Source organism: Labrus bergylta, chromosome 17 (genome assembly GCF_963930695.1).
Source record: "Labrus bergylta chromosome 17, fLabBer1.1, whole genome shotgun sequence".
Classification (NCBI taxonomy): Eukaryota; Metazoa; Chordata; class Actinopteri; order Labriformes; family Labridae; genus Labrus; species Labrus bergylta.
The window spans coordinates 21,669,773-21,692,856 of record NC_089211.1 but is presented as its reverse complement, the minus strand read 5'-3'; the positions used below and the strand labels follow the sequence as shown (position 1 = coordinate 21,692,856).

The 23,084-nt window shown below is 41.2% G+C and overlaps 2 protein-coding genes across 3 annotated transcripts in view; both read right to left on the bottom strand.

Annotated features, from left to right (window-relative positions):
• Window positions 1–16,970, bottom strand: part of LOC109987350 (nucleus accumbens-associated protein 2) — a 34,077-nt gene extending 17,107 nt beyond the window's left edge. The window contains exon 1 of one of the 2 annotated variants that reach the window (XM_020638393.3): window positions 16,385–16,970. The gene's annotated coding sequence lies outside the window, so the exon portion shown is untranslated. Of the gene's footprint in view, window positions 1–10,304; window positions 10,462–16,384 lie in introns of those variants that run through there. The other variant, XM_065965394.1, reaches the window with a different exon arrangement.
• A 3,062-nt stretch (window positions 16,971–20,032) lies between these two features.
• Window positions 20,033–22,587, bottom strand: LOC109987357 (transmembrane protein 250). Its single transcript, XM_020638406.3, has 2 exons — window positions 22,373–22,587; window positions 20,033–21,750 (listed from the first exon to the last, which is right to left on the bottom strand). Exon 2 carries the CDS (start codon window positions 21,497–21,499, stop codon window positions 21,080–21,082), a length of 420 nt encoding a protein of 139 aa, XP_020494062.1. The 5' UTR covers window positions 21,500–21,750; window positions 22,373–22,587; the 3' UTR covers window positions 20,033–21,079.
• Between the last annotated feature and the right edge of the window lie 497 nt (window positions 22,588–23,084).

Sequence of the window (23,084 nt, the reverse complement as noted above, 5' to 3'; positions counted from 1 at the left end):
GCGGGGCTGGGCAGCGTGTCTCTACGCGTCTCGGTAAAGTTTAGAGTATCCGCACCCTGAGGTCAGAGATATACTTGCTTTTAACTACTAGTGTCAGGATTTCAGGCTCTTCTCATTTGGCTTAGCTCAGCTCCAAAACAGCTGAAGATCAGGACAATTTTGGCTTTATTAAATTATCCAAATTTATCCCGGTTTGATCTATGATTGATATGTGTGCATGTACTTCAACGGAATGATTCATGGTTATTATACTAAACTGTACTGAGGTGTGCCTGTGGCCGAGCAGTGTAACATACATACATAACAACAAAAGAGGAAATAAAGGAAAACGGCTCCAATCGTTCACATTAAAGAGCTGGCACATAGACCGACAAAATCCCTATTAACTTCTCTGCTTCGGTTTGGAGCGTTGGTCGCCAGATCCTCAAAGATGAACACTATGCAGCTGCATGATGCAGTATGCACACTAACAGAAGGGGCAGTGTAGAGATGTGACAGAGTCAACAAAACAGGAGGGGCAACAATAGCAAAAAGCTTCAAAGACAAGCTGATGGACCTCGTCTGAAATGATCCACATCTGTATGACGGATCACCGCCACTGCACAGAGACAAACACGGACGTCAAAATAGCCGACAACAGATGTGTTCCATGTTACAAGTCCACATGGAAATATGCTGAAAGTAAATGTTGTGAGACTTAAATTGGGATCAGTGTTGACAGTAAAATGGTTTCAGTGTTTCCATTGGTAACTTTTAATCCTCCTCTGCGCCCATTCCCTGTGGTGTTCCCCAAGGTTCCATACTTGGTCCAGTCCTCTTCTCCATTTACTTACACCCGCTCGGCCAAATTTTTGAAAATTTGGAACTCTTTGCCCCCAGACATCCGTCTCTCTCCCACTATTGGTGTTTTTAAAACTCGCCTTAAAACATATTTTTACTCAGTTGCTTTTAATGTTCAGTAACCCATCAAGCACAAAAAGCCCATCGCTCTGTTATTCTTGTGTTACACTGTTATTAACTGTCACTTGTTCTCTTCTTGTTTTTATTGTTGTTGTTCTTGTCTGTTACTTTTTAATGCTTTGGATCAACAGTGTTGTGTTTAAAGTGCTATATAAATAAAGTTGATTTGATTTGATCATCAGTCACCTGATTCCAACTGATGTTACTGCTATTTATTGACGTTACCATTATGTTAGCTCTGATCTCAGGATGAACATTATACAATAGTAACCTCCTCGAGGGGTGTCGCCATGTCCGTAGTTTACATCCCGCACACCAGGTAGTCCCTTACAACCTGCGCTTTCTAGTGCGCCCTCTAGAGGTATCCTCCAGTAACACACGTTACATGGCTGAGTATATGAACCATTAGGTTTATGACTCAGCTGGTTGTGTACACTCGAGGTTTAAAAAAGCAAGTTTTTCTCCGGCCTTATTTTAATTTTCCAGGTTACAGGGTTTGTAAATGTTGTAAATATGATTACATGTTACTCAGAGAGTTAATATGGCGGGGTGGGATTCGTAAGAGATTTTTAATATTGATAATTTGTTAAATTAAAGGATACTGCCCTGTCAGATTACATACAGCATTTACTGTCATGGTGGTCACCATGTTTCTGTTTCTCCTGAAATCAAACAGTTAATGGCAGAATTTTCCTGGTGGCAACTCTGACTGAGTATAAAAGTCAAATTAGGGTTTCACAGTGGTTAGGGACTTTATCAAACACAAACTAGTGACAGCAAAGCCCCTCCCTGTACGTGAGGGCTACCAGTCAGTTTAGCTTGTACTCGTGGTGATGTGCGTGAGAGAAAAGCAGACAGAGGGAAAGACAGGAAGAGCATGTATGTGTGCGTGAGCGTTTGTGAATATGAGTGTGTGTGTGTGTGTGTGTGTGTGTGAGTGTGTGTGAGTGATTCTCCTCAGGCAAAGGCATTGCTAATGATCTCCAAGTGGCTGTGGGAGGTAAACAAACAAACAGAAGCAGCGGCTACTACATCACACCAAACTGCAGTGACTAGGACATCGGGATGGCTGCAAACACGCAAACATATCATCCCACGTACCCTCGAGCATAAACGATGACTTCTGGGCAAACAGTGGAGAGTTAAAGAGATAGAGACAGAGCAGGGCGACAAATTGAAAGGCACACGAGGGGAGATTAAAACGGCGAGAGGCGAAAGAAAGGAGGAGCGGAAGAGGGGAGATAGACGAACAAAAGGAGAGAGGACAGAAAGAGAGAGAGAGAGGGAGTGTGCGTGTGTGTGTGTGTGTGTGTGTGTGTGTGTGAAAGATGCAAATAGAAAAGAACAAGAGAGAAGTTGACAAAGTGCAGTCATGTGGAGAAGAGAGGTAGAGAAGAATGGGAAAATTAAGTGCAATGATAGTGAACAGTTTAAGAGAAATTCTTGATGTGGAAAGAAAAAGTGGGAGCCAAGACGACAAAATTTCTAAGAGGCTGGACGAGTAGAACATGCTGAGACAGAGGAAATGAAATCCATAGGGGTTAAATAGATCTGGTAGGGCTGCATCGATCTCATTTAAAACTTCCTCACGATGAGAAATCATTTTGTGTAATCTGTCGTTTCAATTCAAACAGTTGCATTTTGGTGTCTGCGTTTCCCGGAGACAAGCCAAATGAGATCAACAAACTGACACTTTGTTCTAATCCAAAGAGATTCCACCTCCACATCGCTGACTCCAAAATGTCAGCGCCGCCAAAGAGAGGCCTCCCAGACCGCCGTACTTCTGGAGAACAATATCACGCTATACGATACAGAGAAGTCTGCAGTGAACACACAAAAGAAAAACATTCACACGGAGACAGAAAGTAGGATTTGGGTAGTACTAGCTGGATTTGCAGAACCACAAGGGGCCTGCAGGTCGTTCCAGTTTATGGCAACACACAAGTATGACGTGAGAGCGGCGAGGAAACTCAGGACCACGACTCACGCAACAGCGAGATATTTTGAACAAACACTGACACAAGACTGAAAATTCCCTCGACTTCGAGCTTAAAGGGAAGCTACGTAAGCAGCGCAGGAAGAGAAGGAGGGAAGAGAGAGTCCACCATCACAAGGACTGTATCAGGAGTCAGCAGTTAAAATGAATGTATGTTTGTATGTCAAGGATCAGCGTGTTCATGTGTGCACAAGCATACAGTACACTGCAACATGACTGCCATGTGATGCCTTTATTTTCTCCTACGAATAAATCCTCTACATTTGCATCGCCTTGCAGCTGCCATGTGACTGGTGGGTGTCCAAAATATAACACAGAGCTGTATATTTTCCATGAGCCTGAGGGCCTTGATTTCATGCCGGCGCGCACTGATCTTCTGTTAAGAAAGTATCCGTTTTGGTGGGCTCGGGGAGAGTTTTCCTACGAGTGAGTGTTTAGTGATTTTTAAGGATTTCATGACTTGAAAATAGATTATTGATTCAGGCCCGGTTATGAAGTGTCAATTTTGTCATGCATTGAATCTTTAAATGCTGTTTAATTGCACTGTTGAAAGGATTCTTTTAACAGAAGAAAGAGGAGGAGGGGGGGGTCGTTTCTCTTAGCAAACCTTCTTTACAGTAGGAGGAATTGTAAGGCTGTTTTTCCAAGACTCGATACGTTTTAGCCAATTGGCCCGAAAACAACTGACAGCATGAATTAAAATGTATGAATCAAAAACAAAAGATGCTACAATCCTACGATTCCTTAAAGCTCTAAAGTAAGGTTTCAAGATGGTCTGATACCAAACATTTTAGATACCTCGACTTGAGTATTTGCCAATAGCGTGCATCCATTTAAAACTAGTGCAAAAGAAAGATATACACAATATGAGTACAAAAATATTTACATCAGGATTGCTGTATTTTTTCCCCCCTTTGTGACATCACAAAGGGCAGTAACCCCTCCCCCAGGTGCGTGACTCTCCCACAGCTAGGTGTGTGTTCGGCACTCTGAGTCTGCATCATATCCAATAAACAGATGGATTTGGTCCAAGAAGGCCTGAGTCACCCAAGCCCTTCTAGAGGGGGCGTGGTCGAACACAACTCACTTGGATTTAAAGGTACAGACACAGAAACAGCCTGTTCTGAGCAGGGCTGAAAAAGAGGGGTTTACGTATAGGCATGATCAAATAAAGGATCAGAGTGGACTTTTGTCAAGAAGTTTCACAGAATTGTTTTGGGGAGCTCTGAGACTTATTTAAACTGGTTGAAAAGGAGGCGAATGTGACCTTTGCTACATTTTAACATAACCCTTTAAGATACCATTTTGTCCGGGTTGCGTGGGGATTGGGAGACTTTTTGTTTTTACAGATTACTGCTCTAAACAGATGACTCTCCATCTCCAGACAAAGTGAAACATAAACTGCCCTTGGCATCTCAGTAGGTGTGTTATAATGTCTCCTTGTGACTCTGCTTTGACAGAGACATTAGTTTACACTCAGGAGAAGCTTTTGTGTCATCTCTAATGTGCTTCCCTTCCCTCCAAACTGCATTTTGAGCCAAGGTAAGGAGTGCTCTGGTTTAAGAGGGAGCTAAGAGGCTGCAGGTATTTATGCATGCTTTTGGAGCAACTTGATAATTTATTCTCTCAAGTACATTTACAAAGCAGGTGTGTCAACGCTGTGCTAGCACTCACAAGACATTTCAGATCCTGTAAGACAGTGAGTTTGTGGAGTCGCCTGCACTTTGTTTCTAAACCCCTAAAAAGTCATTGAAATCTTCCTTGACTTGACCTTTCATCAGAGGAAAACAGGGACTGTGAAACGACCTGCATAGTGACAAGTCTCTGATTGTACATTTCAACAACAATCTTTAAAGGCTTGTTTCAACTTAAAGCATGACGTGATATTCATGGTGGAAATGGGATGAACCACATGAAATTAAAGCGTGGTGATCCTGCATGCACATAATGAACAAAGAAAAGGTTTTAACCATATTATGGAATATCTCCAATCTGCTTTGGTTTCCTGGTTGCTGGGTTGTTGGTCCCTAATATCAACATTGTTATCTGTGTCAACGGCAATTCTTAGTCATCGAGGTCAAACTGATTTGGTATTTTAGACGTATCAATCGAGTGTGTTTGGTATACTAACAGTTGGGGAGTTCCCAGTTTATAGCAAACTCTATGCCAGTTTCAGAATGATGGAAACAAAAACATTTACTTGAAATTTGAATTTAAAAAGTTGAAGACTTGGTTGAGCTGTTAAAAAAATCAAAATATGATGTGTAAATATTCAATTTCACAAAAAAGCACTTGTTTCAACCATGACTTTGCTATAACGTGGAGATATTGAAAGGTTGTTGAAAGAATGGTTAAGGGCTGCATGCCATTCAAAAAAAAAAGTTTTGTTGATTTCTTTCTGTAATATATTTTGCGATTTGAAAAAAGGAATAGAGAGAATCAAACCATGAAATGTAAAATAAAATATCTGATCTGTGCTTACATCGTTTAATGCTTCAATATTGAAATGAACTGTAGTAAATAAACAACCAGTAAAGTATACATATAAGATAACTCACAGTGTCTGTTCCTATCTGCTGCAGTGTTTGACACAACATGTCACTCCTAAAGCCGAATAATCCAAAAAACTCCCTTTTACCATTAAATTGTTCACATGTAGCCGAGACATGCTGAGTGAGACATATTTGCTTCTTTAAATATTACAATTGGCCTTTTTTATTGCGATTATTTCAAACATTTGCGATACGTTTATTGTGAATTTTCATGATCACGCTGCGATTTAACCTTCACTCAGACACATTTTAGAAAACAAAGCTAGGTTTGTTTGAAAGAGCTGGTACCAGTTCTTATACTTAAGAGTGGTTGAGGTATAGCTCCATACTGTAGACTAAATATCTCTACAGGTCCTTGCCTTTTCTGATTTATAAAAAAAGCGTTGAGAGCTATTTTTACAGTAAATAGCTCTCTGTCAAGGCCCTTATTTATCCTCCATGTCAGTATTTATATACAAATGTTTCTGACCAAGTTAAAGTTTACTCCAATTTGCAGTGTTGTACAACATGACCAGGCTCTATAGATTTTTTTGCGCAAGACATGTTGCGACACAATTCAAATGAAAAGCTCTATAGGGCGTCCACGTGTCTAAGCAATGTGAGCAGCTATTCATCCAAGAACAATTCATAGAATAACAGCTGCAACACGAGTGTCAATCAAATGAGGGTCATGCAAGGTGAGAGGAATTTTACAAAAACACACTAAATGAGGTTGTGCTCCGAACAGGATTGACGCACTTTTAAGTGTCAAGACAGAGTTTAATTCCTCCAAAGATAAACTGCTGTTTCCCCCCCTCATGAGGGAACTTGTGATTTTTACAAAGTGTGTGTGTGTGTGGGGGGGGATGTTGTGAAGAACAAATACTCGAGTGACAGATTGCATGTTTAAATTTCCAGTGCATATATCACCCAACAGTGAGTGACAGGAAGAGGGTGGCACAGAAGAGGACGGAGGGCAGAGATATGGAGAGAATACACATGCCAGTTTGATCGCGGCACGCTGTCGCTTCTGAGCTGAATGCTCTGCAGTGACACATGCGTGACATCAGAGAGAGAGAGAGCAGCCCAACACGACCGCCAGAGGAGCCCGGTGCAATGCAAAAAAAAAAAAAAAAAAAAAAATGAGGACACATCTTTCAGCATCACTGCCCCACTGTCTACAGACAGGCATGCACAAACACACACCCACACAAAGACATACAGAGAGAGGGGGGGGGAGGGAGAGAGAGAGAGAGAGAGAGAGAGAGAGAGAGAGAGAGCGGTGCCCACATCGACTGATTGCCCCATGTACATTTTTGAATTGGAGCAGACAGAACGCTTTAATTCATTCTCATGCATGGGAAAGAAAAAACAGAAGGGGATGTTTGATATCATGATCAGGGTGGGTGAATCAAACGGATATCTCATGACACGCAGCAGAGATTTCCCATGATTGCAATCATAATGTTGTCTTGTGTTATAAAGTATCATAAAAGGCGGGTTTGTTCTAGCGCTCTGGAATATATACACATTTATTTTTAAGTGCTGCACACTCCCCTCCCCTGACTTGACTCCCACCCACACGCACTTTACTGTGACCTAAGAATCTTCCAGTCAGCACCACACTAAGCTAGCATACGTGTGCTCAAATAACATGTCACCTTGGTTAACCTCGACACACTGGTTAAACACTGAAAGAGACCCGAGCTGACCTATGCTAACATAGGTTGTTTATTACTTTCTAACGCCAGACTTGAGTACACAGCATGGAGATAGGCCACACCCTCTCAGAGCAGAAACATCCCATGCATTTCTTCCACGTTATATACACAGCGTGCATATAGAGCTGGGTCGGCCGGTTGAGCAGGATTGAATTGTAAAAACATGTGGTAGGTCCACAGAAGAAGAAGGAAAACATGGACGTATAAAACAGGAGCTCTTTAGGCAGAGGTTTCGACAGTGTTTCCAAGAACTAGTTAGTGGAGTCCAAGTGCTTGAAGTTACATCATTGTGTACAAAAGTGTCATTGTGAGGCTTCCGCTAAGAGAAACCATTAAAAAAAAAAAAAAAAAGGTTTTATTACTGATGATCTGACCATGTGGACTAATAATGCAGCCTTCACTTTTCTTCATGTAGCTGAAATAAATTTGTTTTTTCACCCACGAAAAAAACAAAAACAAGTTAAAGCTCAACGTGTGGGCAGCAGCCCCCTGGTGGGTCACGGCAGTACTGCAGGTGGGCCTCGATGGATTAATTGAAAAAAAAAAGAAGTATATTTTTACTTTAGTCTACACCTCTTGCTCTGTGGAAATAATCTAGCACTGCATTGGCATCGACTCACTTTCACATATGTTCTTCTGTCTGTGAAGGCAGCACGTATTGATTGGATGTTTGGGTGGGCTCAAGACTATTTTTTGTTTTGGTTTCAAAGTGGGCCACGTGTCATTCTTAAAATTGGTCATGGTTGCGTTAAAGCATAGTTCTAAATTTTGGGATACACTTGAATTTCCTTTTTGCCCGAAACAATTTATACTACATAAAAATGTTTGTTATATTCAAAGCTACCAATGTAAGCCACTTAGCTTAGCTTTAAAATGATAAAAGCTCTGCCACCTCCTAAAAACAAAACAAATACTACCAACCAACGCCTCCTTGCTCAATATTTACAACGAAGTATCTCCATACCTCGTATGGTATACAGAGCTACCACCATTAGCCAGTTAGCTTATGTTAGCATTAAGAATACAACAAAACAAAAGACAAACAAAACACCGCCAACCATCTCATTTAGGCTCAACACACATGACCAAATATCTCAATACTGCTGCTGTATTTGTGCATGATTAACAAAGCTAGTGACATGCGCCAGTTAGCCTAGCTTAGCATAATGACCATTAAACAACATCACTAAAAAAACAGAAGAATAAATCGTTGAGCACTTTTGAGCTCAATATTTAGGACAAAATGTCCCTCCTGTTAAATATATATATTTTTTACAAAATGTGAAAAAACAAGTACATTTTTACAGGGGGATATTTGGTGAACTCATTCTTGGGGAGGGGCTTTAAAGCCATAATATTATAAAAACAAGTGAGTGAATTCCCCCCCCCCCCTCCTCCTCAGGTGTCATGAATTGAGGAATTTGCTAGAGAGGCCTTTTTTGTTTAACGCAGCCAAAATGTTTTTTTCAGTTGTAAAACTGGGACATTTAACATGGGCCTCTATGGGGAAAGACTCCTTTATTGGAGCCAGCCTCTAGTGGCTAATGTAGGAACTGCAATTACTTTTTTTTTGTCACTTGCACAAGTTTTCAGACCTGGAATTTGCAGCATGATGAAGAGATAAAAGTGTGGGTTCTACAACAAATATGCACATTTCCCATTATGAGGGCTTCTCAATTTATGAGTTTTAATAGTACCAAAATAATATTTTATATGATTATTCAGCTAATTGTTCTGAAAAACCATAAAACAAATTACATTTCTTGAAAAATAATACAAGCTCTACAAATGTAAAAGGAATATTTACCAGGGTTTGAGAAGGGCTCCTACACACAATGGCAATGAAATCATCAGGTATGTAATGCTGCGATTTAGCCATAATTGCTAACGTGTGTAAGCTGTTGAAAGGGTTTGAGGGGGGGCTGTGTAGAAAATACCCCCCGTCTAAGATTCCTGTCTTTTTCCACTGGCCCCTACCAGCATTCTGCCACGCTGCCAGGACATGAAGAGCACATACAGGACGGGCCATCGTCACAGAGGAGGGGTCAACTGATTTCTTTGCCTCATAGGCATTAATTATCACTTTTTGTTTACTGGCAGGAGTCTTGAAAGTGGCTTCAAGTTTTGCAGCAATTTAATTACGTACAGCTCACAGCAAAAGAGCATGGAAAATTGAGGTGGGCTGCAAGAATAAATGCCATCCACACAGCTCTCTCTCTCTCTCTCTCGCTCTCTCTGTCTGTATTTCTGAGTGAATGTGTATGTCTCTGCATGATTCTGTGGAGTTTATTTATGTGATGTGAATGCGTGTGCGTGTTTGTGCATGTCTGCGTGCGTCATCCCCCCCCCCCCCCACCCCGAATTATAGGTTTGACTTTCACAGTAAATCTAATGTCCCCTCGCTGAAGCTCTAAAGGATCTGAGTAAATTGTTCTAAGATCTATCCAGGCTTTTCTCTTCAGTAACAATGAACGCTTTGAAGAAGAACACAGGGAGTAAAAAAAAAAAAAAAAAGTTGATCTAAGCTAACACGTTTTCCTCTGGAGAGATCTCAGCTAATGGCAGTGACCTTGTGGTCGTGATCCCTGTCGGGGAGTTCAGGAAAGGTTCCCAGAAGTGGAAATTAAGTACCAGGTAATACTAAGAAACACTGAGTATGGACAGAATTTCTCCAGATGAATTGAGCTCTCAGGAAGCCCACATAACCTTCATGAATGTTTAATGTGTCAATGCAACAGACACCGTCAAAATCACTTCCACTACGAAGTATTACAGTGCAAAATCTAATTTTCCATCCCTTTAGAAAATGCGATCTTATGACTATATGAGAAACACATCCTTGTCATACTTCTCGGCACTCTTTAGTTCTCTGCTGCAGCTACGTGCTCCTTTTTCATGCTGAAAATACTTGGAACAACCAAATGTGCACAGGCTCCCTTTCTTTTCTTTTTCTCTACTCGAGCACAAATGCACAGACATACACAATTTCTCTCACACTCACACACAGACACACACAAAGAAACACATACACAGGCACGACATTCATGCCATGTGATCTTGCTAGGCATTATGCCAACGGCCAAACATGTCACTTACCAGAAATCTCTGAGACAGAGCGAGAGAGAGAGAGAGAGAGAGAGTGAGTGTGTGAGAGAGAGAGAGAGAGAGAGATTCTGCACATTTGCCAGTTTGTGAGAGCTCCTTGTCAAGTGTAAGTACAGTACATACGCAGGGAAAGTGAAATGTAGCTGCTACAGTTATCTGCAATGCACTGTGGTGTGGGGGCTGTCGATTCTGAGAAGAAGAAAAAAAAAAAAATAAGAGAGACACGTGATCTAATGTGGAATTGTTCGGAGGAACATGCCATGTTTACTGTTCATTGTCTAAATTCTTGGAAGGCTTCCTGAAAAGCACGTAGCGAGCCAAAGCAGCCCAAAATCAGTTACATTTCAAGGTTCAGAATGGCTTTTGCTGATCCTCTCTGCCTCTTATTTGCTCCCTCATTATTTCTCCGAGTTTCTGCATTTCGGCTTAGACGTACATAAACCGTACCTGTGAGGTTTTTGTTTTTTTGCAAAGAAAATATCTGAAAAGCTCAATTTGTTTTTACTCGTGTGCTAAATTGACATCTGTGGCTACATTATAATCCGTGTGTGATCCACAAACCACTGGGGGTGTGAGAAATTAATTCTAGGGGTGCAAACATAAGCAGGAAAAACCCACACACTCTCTTGAAATCTGTGATTTTCCTCGATTGAGCAAATGCTAGTAATGTATTCAAAGACGAAAAAAAAAAAAGCCCCTATCCCAACACCATTGCCAATTAACTAAGCAGTGAATTCGAGGAAACAGCCAAATCCTCTTTTGTAGCTTTGGCAATCACCCTTACGCCATAAACATGTGGCATGCAAAAATAGTTTGGTTGCAAACTAATAATGTCATCCCGGAGAGAAATGCAACTGACTTACGCCAGTGAGGTCTTACAAGTACATATCATAAAAATGACACCTTACAACTGAGCAGCTGATGACTCCTTTTTTTGTTCTCTTCCTTTCTTTAGATCAAAATTTGAATGATTGAGGAGTGAAATGTCACCTGCTGTATTTGGGAAGTCACTGTATGAGGATGACCAGTGGGACATTTAGCTATAATTTAGTTTATCTAAGTAAATGCATCTATCAGCAGTGCTGCCAAATTTCACCCTTGCAGCAGCCAGTCTGACTTGATGTGTGACTCCAAACCTAATTTTTGCTTTGATTGAGAAAATTTGTGGACAAGACGGGGTTAGCCGGGCCTCCAACTATCCACCTGCGTGTCAAAATGACTCGATGATGAACGTGAAATGTCAGATTTAAAATATTAAAGGGCATTTATTACTCTCTTCTTCTCAGACGAATCAACACATTGGAAAGAGAACCGGCAATCTTAGTTTCCTTTTAGACACTCCGGCACATGAAATATTCTTAATGCGCTGCAAAAATGCAAGAGGAACAACACGATTAGACGTTTGCACATCCGCTACAGAGGAGAAATTCAATGGACCGACCTGGAAATAGTTTGATCTAATTTTCATTGTTGCCACTTCAAATTAAAAAAGAAATCACGTTGACGCCTACACAAGAAACCGCTGTGTGCTGGAGTGCAGACAGATGAATCCAGAATAAATGCAGATAGAATAAGAATCAGCTTGAAATAAATTATACAATTTACTTCTTTTTTAAAAGCTGTGGCCTTATTTTCAGTTTTGATGGACGTCTGAACGCATTAAAACTGTCTTATAATGTGGTATGAAGAACATATTTCCGTACTGTTTGATCAGTTCTGTTAGCAGCAGACCGACAAGCCAGAACACAGCAGCAGCAGCAGTTTTTTTTATTCTTTCTAATCCGTCAGGGTTTAACTAGAACAGACTCTGCCCTATGTAGAAAACACAAGACTAATGTATGAGACTATATGACTGGTGCCCTGTATCACATACCAGCAATGAGTCATTACTGTCTCAGGAGAGGAAAATCATACACACGTAAACACATTCCCCACGAGTATACACGCATATAGAGCATTAGGCATGGGCACACACTCACAGGGTGCAAATAGGGACAGGAGTCTAAGAGTTTTAATGGAATATAATTCAATAAATGTTTTACTAAAGGAAGGCAGTTTTCATATCAGTAAGGTGGCGTTCTGCAGCCGAATATAGACACGTTTTCAAATTATAAATAAAGCTTGGGGTGGACAAAGGTTTTTGGAAAAAGGGGATTTTTTTACATGGTTAGAGGGCGGTTTCATTTGAAAAATGAGAGTATGTGAGTTTTTAATATAGTGTTTGAGAAAATGGAAATGCCTTAACAAAGACAGACAAAAAGGGACAAAAGTCCTGAAGTTGGTTTTGGTTCAATCACTGTCTAAAGGAAGGACGGGAATGTTTATGCAAGTATAAGGGGCAGTTTATGTAGCAGAGGGCAAAGGGATTTCAGAAAAAAAAGTTTTGTTGAGTACATTTTCTCTCAATGGAAGGCCAATTTGGGAAAAAGTATTTGAGTCTATTACATCGAGAGTAATGTCTTGGGATGGAGGGGGGGATTTTACTCAGCAAACTGGGGGGAGGGTGGTGGGGAATCTTTAAGATTTGAATGAGGTTTAGTTCAGAGAATGGTAAATAACGGTAAATAGTGACACAAATCTTCCACCTTTGACTGGAGTTATCTTGGTGAAGAAAGGGGATTTCTACACCAGTAAGGTGCATTCTTACTCAGCAGACAGGGACAAACCTCTTGAAGATTTGAATGACGTTTGGTTCAGTAAAGTGTCCTGATTGTGAAAGGGAACTTTTTGTCATCACTGAGGTGAAGTTCCCCCAGAAACAATGGACTGAAGTCAATGAGATTTTTTTTTTAAATTCAGTTAATAAAATGTTTTGAGAAAGGCAAGCAAATAGGGACAAAAGTCTTTGAGTGTTGATTGGAGTTTGGTTCAATAAATGTCTTAATAAAAGGTAAGGCCTGAGCGATATGAGGTTATTGGAGCCGATACCGATACTGGTATTAGGTAGAGAAAAATTCCAATAAAGACCTATAGATTGATATCTATGTTAGAGATAGATAGATATACATACACAAACACATTTAGTGCGTTGATCTCGGAAATGCTTTTGTCAAACATTCTGGAAAAATATAATGAAGACGATATTTTGTTGTTTTTTAAAGTTGAACAAAAGCCTTTATTGGCCAGAATAACAACAGTGCACTGAAACGTGAATAAACCTTGTTATATCTGCTCCATATTGGAGGTAAAATTTGCTGACACTGATAGTCACGCGATGTGCTAATATCGGCCGATATTATCGGCCAGTCGATTAATCGGTCGGGCCCTAAATGAAGGAACATAATGTTGAGTTTTGTTCAGTAAATTTTAAGTAGTAAATAAACAGGGACCAAAGTCTTCAGGATTTGAATGGAGGTTAGTTCAGTGAATTTCTCATAAGAAGGGCAAATTGGGTCAAAGGTATTTAATCGTGAATCAATGGAGTTATTTATGTTGATAAAGGGAAGGAATTATTTCATCAGTAAGGTGCAGATTGTCCCGCCAAATTGAGACAAAAGTCCTCAATTTATGAATAAAGTTTGGTTCAATAAATGCTTGAATAAAAGGGATGCAACTCTTAATAATCTGAATGGAGTTTGGTTCTATTAATATCCAAATAATAATAGAAATGTAAGGGCTCTGAATATATCTCTGAATTTTACAGTTGTAACTTGACATTCTTCCTTCTTTTTTTTTTGCAGCCTTTCTTTCAACTTTTCTGAAGGTAAAGGGTCCAACAAGCGATGAAGCAAGACCCTCAATGAGGAAAAAAAGAATCTCACACCCTCCCTTATTTTCTCCCCCTTTCACCCTCTTCTGTCAGTGCCCGCCTCGGTTATATATGAAACCGTGTTGTCATTCTCTCTCCTTGACACTCCCCGCTCGCACACAGCCCTGGGCCCCCTTGTGGAATGCTGTATAGTGTGTGTGAGGCCTATGGAGGAAGGGCATCCCGGGACACAGCGAGAGCACACAGACACACGTACACAAACACATGCTAACACACTCAGTACATACACACACACACACACACACACACACACACACACAGACAAATACAGCTGTTGAGAGCCATCACAGCCCTTTGGCAGGCGTCCAAGTCAAAGACGAGCGGTGTTGGAGGGTTTAGAGAGAAAGAGAAAAAAAAAAAAAAAGTCCCACATTTTCCATGTATGTTGTGTTTAAGTCTGAAGATAGAAACTTGGCAGCGAAAACAAACACTACCCGGAACTGATTTCCCCGTACTGGAGAGGTTGGGTGAGTGCGGGGGAGGGGGGGGGGGGGGGGGGGGAGAGGAGAGATATCATAAACCACATCGATAAAAGCTGTCTTTGTGTTGCCTTGGGGCAGGTAGGTACACCTATGGTACATACCAATTCAAGTCGCCAAAAGGGAAGTACAGTACAGTACATCTTGTGATCCCCCGTGATTTTTTTTTTTCCTTTTTTTTTTTTTTTTCCAAAGGGAGAAGCAAAACCATATGGGCACTAAAACACTTTGAAGTGGGAATTAATGCTGTAAAATAATAAAGGGAAGCTTTGAACTTTCAGCTACACTCCTTCAATGAGCCATGTGATGCTATGACACCAGCTTTAAGGTGTCTCTGGCAGAGAATATACCGCAATGTAGGACTGTCGCGATACCAGAATTTTAGATTTCAAAACAATAATAGTAAAATTCGAACTATAATGAAACCTGTTTGGATACCACGGCAACATAAATCAAACTCTTGAGACAACCAAATAGAACGAGAACTACAAGCAAACTCCAGCACGCTTGTCTAAATTGCACCAAAAACCTTTTCGGTTCAGAAACATTGACAACAGTATTTGTGCAATCCAGACAATGTGTTTGTTTTTTTTTTTTTTTCTATTTGTGGGTTTTTCTTTGTTTTTGTCGTAGTCATCATGAGGCGTTTGACAGTGGCTAAGAGTGAGCGGCGTGTAAAGAAGAGAGGGAAGGAAAGTGACAGGAAATGAAGAAAATTGCCACAAGCTACATGCCGGCTAGCCACACACTGCACCCATGTACACACAGGAGAAATAGGGGTGAGGTGAGGTGAGGTGTGTGTGTGTGTGTGGGGGGGGGGGGGGGGGGGGGGGGGAGTCAGATGGTTCCTACAGGGTTCAGGTGAGGTAAACAGGAGCCACAGCTTATGTGAAGGTGTATCAATGAAACCTCCCTTTTAACCTTTTCAACACATTGTTTCACTCTGACAGAGCCAAACTTAATTCAATTAATGAACTTGAAACATGCATGTTGACACTCCTCACAGAATTAATTATGTTAAGGATCATTTTATACATTTGTTTTATACCTCATACTGAGGCATTATTTCAAGACAAAAACAACATTTTAAACATTTTTTTTTTTTTTTTAACTTAGAGTGCAAGAGGTATGTTAGTGCAATACAAGCAATGAACCCCCCCCCCCCCTCCTGCAACTCCAGTAGACTCGTGTGAAATATTTCTTAAAGCAACATTGCAACATATAAAAAGCCCTACAATGGATGCATTATGGGTGGCGATTTTCTTTCTACTTTCTCATGACGCAAGACTTTACAATATCATGCCTCTTTCTTCATTCCCACAGTTAAAGCCAGTGACAACGCTGTTTTTCTGAGGGGTTGCATGTGTAAAAAAAAAAAAGAAAAAAAAAAAAAAAAGAAAGTAAGGCCAAATGTCATAAGCAGCCCATTTTGGGTTGTGGAAAAAAAACAAAAAAAAACTACAAATAACATCAGTCTGATGGATTATTTTTAAGGGACGCGTGGTGATACTGCCCACCATCCCTCGCTGTGAAATCTTCTCATTTTCGTGATAATACTTCATTAAAGTTTAAAAGAGTCACTAAGTTAAGTTTACAAGGCAGGAGTAATATCTCTCTGTAATGTCACAGGGAGAGTTTATTGAATTTGTCGAGGGTACGCAGCTTCCTCTGTAAATGGAGGTGAAAGCGAGGAGAGTAACCTAATGCATGGTAAAAAAAAAAAACCAAAAAAAAAAAAAAAAAAACCTATGCGTCATACAATTCAGCCACTGTAAACATCGAGGAAGAAAGACAAGAGAAAAAAGGGGGTTTAATATATTTACCCGATTATGTCGCTGGCTGGTTCCATAAACTGCTGCTGTCAGCTGGCGCAGATGTGGAAGGGCTTTCTCTTCGGATAACCTACAAAGTTTGCGGGCTGTACCAAAAAAAAGAAGAAGGAGAAGAAGAAGAAGAAGAAGAAGAAGAAGAAGAAGAAGCAGGGCCCGGTTTCCCCCCCTCCTCGTCCGCTGGCTCACTCTCTCTCTCTCTCTCTCTCTCTCTCTCTACTCTATCACTCTCCTTCGTCCCCCATCTCTCTATCCCACTCTCTCTTTCTTTCTCTCTCTGCCCGCTTCTGTCTGTCCCTGTGCAGGAAGTGAACGCCGCTCACATGAACAGTATACGGACTGTAAGCAGCCTGACATCATGCACCGCTCTGTAAAGACTTATTTTTAAAGACACAGACATTTTTTTTTTTTGGGTAGGACCCCGCCAGGTTACTGTAGGTACACTGTCCTGCCGTAGCCTGCGCGTACAGCACTATTCGGTCATATCGTGCGCCTTTACGGACACATGAACCCGCTGCACTCAACACCGCTTAAAGGTGCAGACTACTGTAACTGTAGACTAGGTTGCAACAAACACACACACACACAGGAGTTAGCTCGCTGCTACTAACAGCGTGTGAATTCTGGGTAAAGACATCACATGTGGGGGGCCACATTTGGGAGCTTACAAACGAAGGGGCAGCCCTGTTGTGGCTCCTGGTGCACATTTACATGCGTGGTTACCTCACGTGTCCTCCTGTGATGACAGCTCGGGCTACATGGTGGTGCGCATGTGTGCTGCTGCTCTGCTAAATTATAAGCGCCAACTGCTGGCGGTGTGACCTCAAGTCAACTTTTCTGTACTGCAGCAGGCGTACATCTCAGAGAGTGCCACGGCCCACTAAATCACTGCCACTGTACTGCACAATGGGAGGGTTTTTTTTTTCTCCCTTCACATCTCACATGAGCAGTCTGTATAGGACACGTTACATTTCACTTTGTTTTCAAAGGATATCTGCAATAAAAAAAGGACATTTGAATATATTTTATTGCATATAGTATGCTGCTTTTACCTCATGATTCATCACTCTTCCTACATATCCATATCAGGTTATCACCCACTGTTTATTGACTGTCTTTTTTAGTCATAGCCATGCCTATAGCCTGTGTTTAAAAACGTGGGAAGACCCTTTAGTGATGGAAAATCTAAAAAAAAAAAAAAAAATTGTAAACAGCCTGAGTCAAGCCATTATGTGAGAATTTGTCCCTCAAAGATAAGTCATTGTATTTTTTTTGAGCTGTTCATGGCTTCTTCTTTTTTTCAATTTTGACAAGGATTGTTTTATAAGGAAGGCATAAGAGGACACGCATCATTACATTTTATTTAACTTCAACCATGTCCCTAGATCTCTAGATATCAGCTTGTTATCACGGGAAAACAAGCTTTTTTATCTATAAATGATTAGATAAGTAAGTCTAGATCTCGAGAAAACAACCTGAATTGACTCTTTATCACAGGAAATTGATTAAAATGTTTTGATGCTTGTCCACTTATGGCTTCCATAGTTTGCTGTTTTTTTCATTTTGTGTTATTTATAACATTGTGAGGTGAAAAAATGACGGCTTTAAGTATATCAGCTTGGTTGTCTGCCTCTACGCGTACACTGCATGTTGGTTTTTCACATTTTCATATCGTGTATTTTTAGATTTAGCCAGAAAAATACGATATGCCCGCTCCTCGAAAAAGTAAAAAAAAAATCAAATTAACTCCAAACCACAACCTTTACATTCAGCTCCTTGAGCACAGACGGATTTTAACCTTTGCTAATTGAGGTCTTCCTCGAGGCCTTAGAAGTGGAAAAAACAAAAATCAAAATCAAAGATAAGAAAAATGTCATGGGTTTTTTGGCTTTTATTACGCCTTCTTCCTCAATCATCTTGTGACCCTACAGATTTTTCCTGTAACCCCTGGAAAGGGGGGGGGGGGGGGCGCAGGGTTATGACCCCCCGGCATGGAAAACACTATAAACTGCATCAATCTGCTCATCTTCATTTTTATCAGAATCCATTTTCCAAGTTTTTTCTTTCAAGATTTACTCATGTGACAGTGGATAGAGTTGGGGATTGACCCACAGGTCGGACTTGAACCCGGGTCAACCGCCTTGAGGACTCGTACATGGGGCGTGATCTGACTAGGCTAGGCCATCTGCGCCCCCGTCCGTTATCTGAGGTAACTCTGAAGTCTACTAAGTCCAACCATCAGATAAATACAAGCAAATTATTGTTTATCAATTTTGTAATCAAATCTATACAACGATAAGAGATCGTTCTATAAGCCCCTTGGTATTGCTTTTTTTAATTTACAGTAGCTTGATGACATGTAATAAAGCGTATACTGTAGTACCACTATCATACATCCTGGTATTTCAAAGCGTTTGCCACAACTATAGTGTTCCTATCCAGAGTATCGTATGTCTGTGGTGAGTAGATGATGACACTTAGAATAATTACAGCTCCATTAATTTTACAAGGAAATAAAATATAATTCATCATGGATCAGTGTTCAGGGAAGTAATAAAACTGTAATTGTAGCCTAATAAAATTATTCGCTGATTTTGTTCTCTCGTGTGTAACTGTGGTTCTTTTAACAACACAGTATATCAGACTCCTCAACAAATGTTCTCCAAAAGTGGGAGGAAGGAAGCAGCCGAACTAAATGTGACTGCAGGAATATAACTGTGTTGAACGATCGGTTTTTGGTTTCTCTGGTGATTTTTGAAATAGCCTCTCATCTTAATTGATTTTTTTGCATCTTTTTACAAATATCTCATCCTCAGTTTTAATATTTTTGTTTACTAATGATGTGTTCAAGTGTTCAATATCTGACCTGGGAGAAGGTAATCAAGGGACAGGGGAAAAAAAAGGCCAAGTCAACAACATCAGCCTTCTCAAGAAAAAGAAGAAATGAAATTGAGGCACACACTGACTAAATCATCCCAACTACATGTTCAACGCTATTGTCTTGTTCTGCTCGGCTGTAACTGGGCCTGGCCTCAGACTGTGAGGCATATGATGTGTTGATCCTCTGAACAAAAGCTTGTTGTTGCCCGCCGATTATCCATTTACGCCCTGAGGCCATACCAGTCTAAGCAATGTCTCAGCCTCTATGTCGAAAGTTCATATCTAAAGATGGCGTCCTGGAAGTTTCCAGCTTCTCTTGCTTTATTTCCTGCTCTCGTCACTGATAAACACTGGAAGTCAAAGCTTGTGTTTGAATGTCATGTGAATACAAATCCTCACGATTTTTACCATGTTAAGAGCAACAACAAAAACTGATTCAATCTGCCCTCATTAGACCCCGGCGAGCATTCTTCACGCCATGTGGAAATGAGGCTATATAAGGTGATTGGGACACAGCCATGGCCATTGTTATGCTTGGCACAAACAGCGGGGTCTAGTTGTGGCTGGCGTTTGCGTGCCAGAGGAAGCTAAACAGAGAAGTCTGTCAGAGCAGCTCAGAAAACATTAGAGCGACTGACTGATGGGACACTTGACCTAAAGACGCTCTCGGTTTGAACTGTCACACACTCTTATGACACGGCTCGAGGCATGCCATCGTGGGTGTCACACCAGACAGTGAACACATTGACCCGCACAAGAAGCTTCAGAAAAGGAAAATGTATTTAATAATTTTACAAAAGAAGTTAATGTCTTGTCACTTTTTGTTTTTTTTTAATTCCGCCCCGCTTTCCTTTGCACATAAAGCACATTACACACACACACACTGCTGACAACTAATCTTTTGGTCACTCACCACAAGTTATCGTGTATCAACTTTGTCTCCTTGGTACATACATGTATGTTTACATGATTTTATGGTGCGTTCCATTTCACCTCGGAAGTCGGAAATTCTGAGTTGCCAGTCTGACGTGTCATCAGGAACGCCCTCCTGAAGTCTGACTCAGAAACTCGGAGGAACTTCAGTAACCTGAGCTAAAGTCCTCCATGGCTGCTACGTGCATAAACAGTAAAGTTAGTGTTCACTGGCACCTTTGTCTTTTGTTCTATCTGTGGTCATGTGACTTTCGCTGTGTAATAGCTAACAAATCAAAGGAACTCCCGAAGGCGTTCATGCCGCTCGCTTGACTTGTTGCCAACTCGTAGCTGGAACGCGGTTTACTCAGGTGTGAAGTTGCGAGGTAAATGGAACGCACCATGACCAAAATAATTCCATCCAGGGAACCATGGTGCAACTGTGTAGCTCTAATTATGTTTTGGCACAAGTGACCGTCTTGCATCACACATCCATGATGCACATTAGTCATATGTTAAAGTCAGTTTTCCATTTTTTTCCCCGCCCCACCCGGTGCTGTTGGCAAATAAGTGTATAGTCATGATTCCCTTGGAAGTTTGAGAAAACGGTTAACAACTGGCATGAAAATAGAGATTTGATTAGAGAGCCAAACATGATGACTTAAAGTCTGAAGGACACAGATGTTAAACACATTATTTCATATGTGTGCAGAGACATTTTAACATATTTGTGATTAACCAGATTTTGATTTGATGTCCATAAGTCCCCCAAGAGCCATTCAGAGTAGTCCCACAGGACTAGCTACATGTTTTATGATGTCCTATTACACCATACAGAAATCACAGTGTGAAGCATCCACGTCACTCACTACATTTCTCATGTCACTTACAAGGCAGCTACATGTCCACAAACACCATAAAGCACCAGCCAAGCCCCCCAACCAGGAACATTGTGATCTGCATGCTGTAGATGATCAGGTCATTGAGCACCCCGAAGTCCAGCCGCCTGTGCCCCAACAGAAGCAGGATGACGGACAGCTTGTACTGCAGCCGCAGAAGAACGCGCACGCTGACGTACTGCAGGAAGAAGAGGGCGGAGAGCGCCACCCAGAGCAGAGAGGTGAGCAGGCTGCAGCCGAAGTAGAGGAGGAAACGGAGAAAGCTGTACATGCAGCGCGAGCGCAGGTACAGGTCGAAGTTGTTGTACTTTGTGCGCACTAGCTTGGAAGCGTGCGTCGACCCGCAGGCCGAGTGCATGCAGGTGGTGTGGGGGCCATGGAAGCTGCGCACCCGCCGTGGAATGGGGATCACAGGCATGGATGGGCTACCCGAGCCCAGCACAGTGGAAAAAAAAAAAAAAGGAGTCCCGGGTGTTACGGGTGGCGTCCTCTGTGGGTGCCGCTGCTGCTGCTGCTGCTGCTGCTGCTGCTGAGGAAGTTAGCTTCATGTGGGTGGGGTGCAAAGACTGGCATTTTGTGGAGCCCAGGGATGAGACGTAGCTGCTGGTGGGGTCTGTCTGCTGTCGGCTCCAGGTCAGCGAGGGTCTCTCCTCTGATTGCAACACAGATCTGTGAAAAGGTTATACATCAGTTACTTTATGTTTTGCAAAAAAAGAAAAAGAAAAGTGGTTTCAATACTGCTTGAATGCAGCATTAGGATACATCATGCACTGGAGTAATTATTTAATTCATAGCCACCCTGAAAAATCAATAATGACAACAAACAATAACAATAACATTCAAGTGCTAGAGAAGATTATATACATTGAGCATCTTTGTTTTCCCACCAATAATAGCCTATATAACCCTGCATGTACAGGATGGATAGTCTGCATCCATGGATAATCATTTCCGAGTGCAGCAATTGGTAACTCAAATTAAAAAAAAATACGATATTGCAACATTTGTAGCCTATTTTAAAAAAAATGCACATGCAGACACTGTTGCAAACTAAGCAGGAGAAGAAGCAGGCCTTTGCTACACCTCTCACCTGAACACAAGACCCTTTTAAGAGAGAGGTTTACGCCTGTATGACTTAGTGTGACGCTGTCTGTTGTGTTTTAATGACTAAATAATATCTCGAAATAAGCATTTGCCAAACAAAAAAAGGACCTTTCATCAATGCCTTAGAAACGACAGTCCGTGCAGAGCTAATCTCACATGCAACAAACTACGGCGACTTCCTCCTCACCAAAGAAGCTGTTGTTTGACTCTTGGTCGACTGCAGCATTGTATCACATTGTAAAACAGTCAGCTGTGTAACATTGACACACGGGGGTTATTTTTATTTTTTTCTCCCCTCACAAGGTTTTGGTGTGTCTGATAAAAAAAACAACAACAAAAAAAATACACTCGGAGATGAAGCAGAGCGCGCATCGAGCCGGTGCCTGTACGTCCTGTCGCAAAATAAACGACTCATCCTGCCGTGACGTCATCCGCACAGTTAAAGGGGAAGTGCTCCTCATGATGGGATGCTGCTTCTTCTCTCTCAATGTGTGATGGGAGTGCTGACTCTGGATTCAGTTTGAGATACTGTACACAAATATTCGCTTACACATTTCCCGTTAAAATGTATTAAGAAAGCATGACGCAGGGATTTGGTTCTGTAAAGCTTATGTGTGTGTGTGTGTGTAGTGTTGCCACAACTCATTGGGAACAGAAACTGTGTTTATATGAATTTACTTCTCGTTTTAAAAGCGCCTTTCAGACAAATTAAATTGCAGTTCAAAGTGCTTAACAAGAGTGCAGAAAAGTTGTTTATGAATCATTTATAAAATCATTGAGAGCCTAATGCACACCAATAAGAATTTAGAAAATATGTATAAAAAACACACACATAAAAGCAACAAGATATTAAATACATAAGAGGAAAATATTTAAAATTGTCGTAGGATAAAAAAAAA